The sequence below is a fragment of the Austrofundulus limnaeus genome, unplaced genomic scaffold, assembly GCF_001266775.1.
Source record: "Austrofundulus limnaeus strain Quisiro unplaced genomic scaffold, Austrofundulus_limnaeus-1.0 Scaffold111, whole genome shotgun sequence".
Taxonomy (NCBI): Eukaryota; Metazoa; Chordata; class Actinopteri; order Cyprinodontiformes; family Rivulidae; genus Austrofundulus; species Austrofundulus limnaeus.
Genome location: NW_013952513.1, coordinates 286,310 through 289,672, shown reverse-complemented (window position 1 = coordinate 289,672; position 3,363 = coordinate 286,310). Strand labels below are relative to the sequence as shown.

At 36.9% G+C, this 3,363-nt stretch overlaps 1 protein-coding gene across 1 annotated transcript in view; it reads right to left on the bottom strand.

Annotated features, from left to right (window-relative positions):
- appbp2 (amyloid beta precursor protein (cytoplasmic tail) binding protein 2) overlaps positions 1 to 3,363 on the bottom strand; it is a gene marked incomplete at its 3' end in the record, with an annotated part of 17,725 nt that overhangs the window by 1,712 nt on the left and 12,650 nt on the right. The window contains 3 exon segments of the mRNA XM_014014174.1: positions 538 to 662; positions 749 to 854; positions 942 to 1,009. Coding sequence (XP_013869628.1) covers positions 538 to 662; positions 749 to 854; positions 942 to 1,009 — 299 coding nt within the window.

Below are 3,363 nucleotides of genomic sequence, written 5' to 3'. Positions count from 1 at the left end.
TATATATATAGATAATATAAAATAATGAGAAATTATATTTGACTTCAGTTGGACCATATTCACTCAAAACCAAGTAAAAAAATCTTTCAACCCACTTTACAACTTATTTAGGTTTCTGCTTTGACTTGCTTAATAAAAATGTCAACATTTTTTCCTTTACAGATTTGCACAGAGGCATTTTGTACAGTTTGTTTACTTTCTGATTCAGCTTCTTAACGTTTGCACTGTTTGGTGAATGTAAAAACAGTTTCCATGAGCTTTTAGCCAAGAGTCTTCGGTTTAATTTGATGCCAAACATGTCCAGGTTCAACTGACAGATCTTAGGTTAAAATAAGTTAAAAGAAATAGAAAATGGAAAAAGTTGTTTTGCTCAAGAGGTTAAACTTTTTGTCGTTCAAAGCTGAGTTTTTCAACAACACAAGTCAAAGTGTTTATATCAGAAAAACAGCACAGAAACAGATGAGTCATGATGTGGTCCATCCAACAAGAACTGACTTATCTCTAAAACCCTGAGTCTGGGAGGTTTCCTGTACTTACAGGGCGTTATCAAACTTTCCAGTGCTGTACTGGTGGACATACGAGGAGTACGCCAAGTCTTCATGAGCTGTGGCAACGTGGATGTTCTTCCCTCCAAACACAGACTGTCGGATGTCCAGGGCCTTCTACACCAGGCACAAAACAAGACTGAATCAGACCACAAAGGAAGAGTAACACAGAAAACACATTTCTTATCAAACACCAAGCTTACCTGGTAAATAACAACTGATTGACATATATTGTCTACATTTAATAAGTAAAAGCCGTAATCTAGCAGCGTGTCAGAGTACTTTGGATGTTTGAGTCCAAAATGTTCTCTGTAAGGAAGAAAAGACAGTCTTAATGGATGATGACAAGAAAACTGTTGTATTTAGCTGCAGTTACTTTGAGACACAGCAGGTTACCTTGCTAGAAACACAGCATGTTTGATCAGCTGCTCTGCTTTTCTGAACTCTCTTTTCACCACACAAGCCTGCAGCGAGGAGACAAACAATAACGTTACATCAGAACCCAAAAAGGCAGAACTTGTAAACACTTCCTGGACAGAGGTGAAGGAGACGAAGCTGACCTGATCACGGGAGGTTTCCAACAAACTGTCCGCCCACGGTTACACAAGCACTTAGCTAAATAGCACCGTGATAACAAAATAAATAAATAAATAAATAGTGAAGTCTGAACGGTAAGACCATGATGGCTTTTTTTATTTTATTTTATTATTATTTTTAACACAACAGTTGAAGCTGCTGCAAAAGGTCCACACATTATCACACCCACAGAGTGAGGGACACACGAACACTGAGCAGAACCAACCCGACCCAAAGTGAATAGAGTATAACAGAGTTCATGGAGAGGGGCTAAGCAGGTGCCGCTGCAGTTAACAGTTATATATTATATATTTATATTATATATTATAGTCGAGATGTCGAAAGCCAAACGGTCCAAAGTGTGGGGTCACTTTACAAAATAAGATGCAGAAACTTCCACCTACAACAAACAAATGATTTAAGAATATTTGGTGCAAAGACAAATTATTAATGGTTTTAAGTTAAAATGTTGGTCAATTTCAAGTTTGAATTAGACTCAGAAATAGTTATTGCTTCATGAACCTCTGTGTAGTGTGTGTGTTATTTATTTATTTATTTATTTTTAAAGTACCGATTTAAATACCGTTTAGGAACCGGTACCGTTTTGAAAGTATCAATTTAGCACCGGTATCAAATTAAACCCTTTCAATACCAAACCCTACCTGCTGGAGGATCATTATGTTTGATTTAAAGAGCCTGGGCCAGTCGTTGTGGACTCTATGCTGAAGTGTCCCATCAATGTATGAATGTGATTGGCACTGATTAGTCTCCATAGATGACTGTACATGTTAGCTTTGTAGAGACCTAATAAGAGTGCTGTGTGAATGGGTAAATGAGGACACAGATTGTAGTGTGAAGAGCTTTGAGTGTCCTGGTTGGATAGAAAGGAGCTATACAAGTACAGTCCATTTACTATGTACCATAATTGCCCCCAACCCCATTACAGAGGGGACAGTCGGAGGAATTGTTTGATGGGGCCAAGGCAAGTTCTCACCTTGCTGAGGTTCATTAAAACCAGAGAATCTGCTGACAGATGGGGTATTTCACAGTCATGCTAAGACAGCCTCACCTGCACGGTGTCCAGATATTTCACATTCCTCTACACTGTAATGAAACTCTCTGTTGATGTGCAACAACTATTTAATAAATAAAGTTTGCGGTGTGTGATTGGCACATCAGTACAGGCTGCGGCTCTTCTTCTGAATAAATGAAAATGATTTAACACAGGTGTTTACACTTGAATTAAAAATATTTGACCAAAGGAAAACCAGAGGACTAGAGAGAGATGAATACGATTTAGTTTTATTTCTGCGACTGTTTACGACCCACAGTAGGGCGGCCACGATTAGTCGACCAGTCACGGTTATTGTCGACTATTAAAAACATCGATAATTTAATAGTTGATGCGTCTTTTTTTCTAACTTTGTTTTTCTCTCCAAATTGATGCGGCACCTTCCACTGCCACGTCTACTCTTCTGTCCTTGACACACATGCACAGAAGAGTTAATAAGGGCTGCCACAAACCATTATGTTTATGGTCGACTAATTGGTGATTAGTCAACAAAAAAAATATTTAAAAAATTCAAAGTTAGAAAAAAGAACTACGCATTGACTTTTAAATTAGTCGTTGACGATTTTAATAGTTGTTTTAATAGTTGACATAATCGTGACTAGTCGACTAATCGTGGCAGCCCTACTCGTGAAGTTCTTTTTTACTTTTTGCTGTCATTTTCATGAATGAACACTTAATGAAAGACTTCCTGGTATGTGGGGCAGGAACTTATAGCCTTATATCAGGGTTCCCACAGTTTAAGGCAAGTTAAATTTAAGACTTTTTAAGACTTTTTAATGACAAGTGAAATTAAATTTAAGACCAAGTTCATAATAAACACAAGTGACAAAAAAATAAAACTGTGGCAGGAACTCATGAATCAAAGTATTTTTGGTTGAAGTATTCAAATATTGCTAATAAAACAATTGTTTTTATCCATATCTAACTGCTTTTTCATCAAATATAGCAAAAAAAAACTTTCTTAGCAGTCAGTTTAATGACCCAAAGTTTGGAGTTTTAGGACCCACAGTGGGGTCTTAAAACCCCAATTTGCTGTAGATGAAACCTTAAAGTGCCTGTGACGTCAAAATTTGTAAGAAAAGTGAATACATTTTTGAAAAGACAACATTATTAACATATTACAAAACATATTTCACATTGTTCAGATGGACAGCTGTTGAGATATTTGCA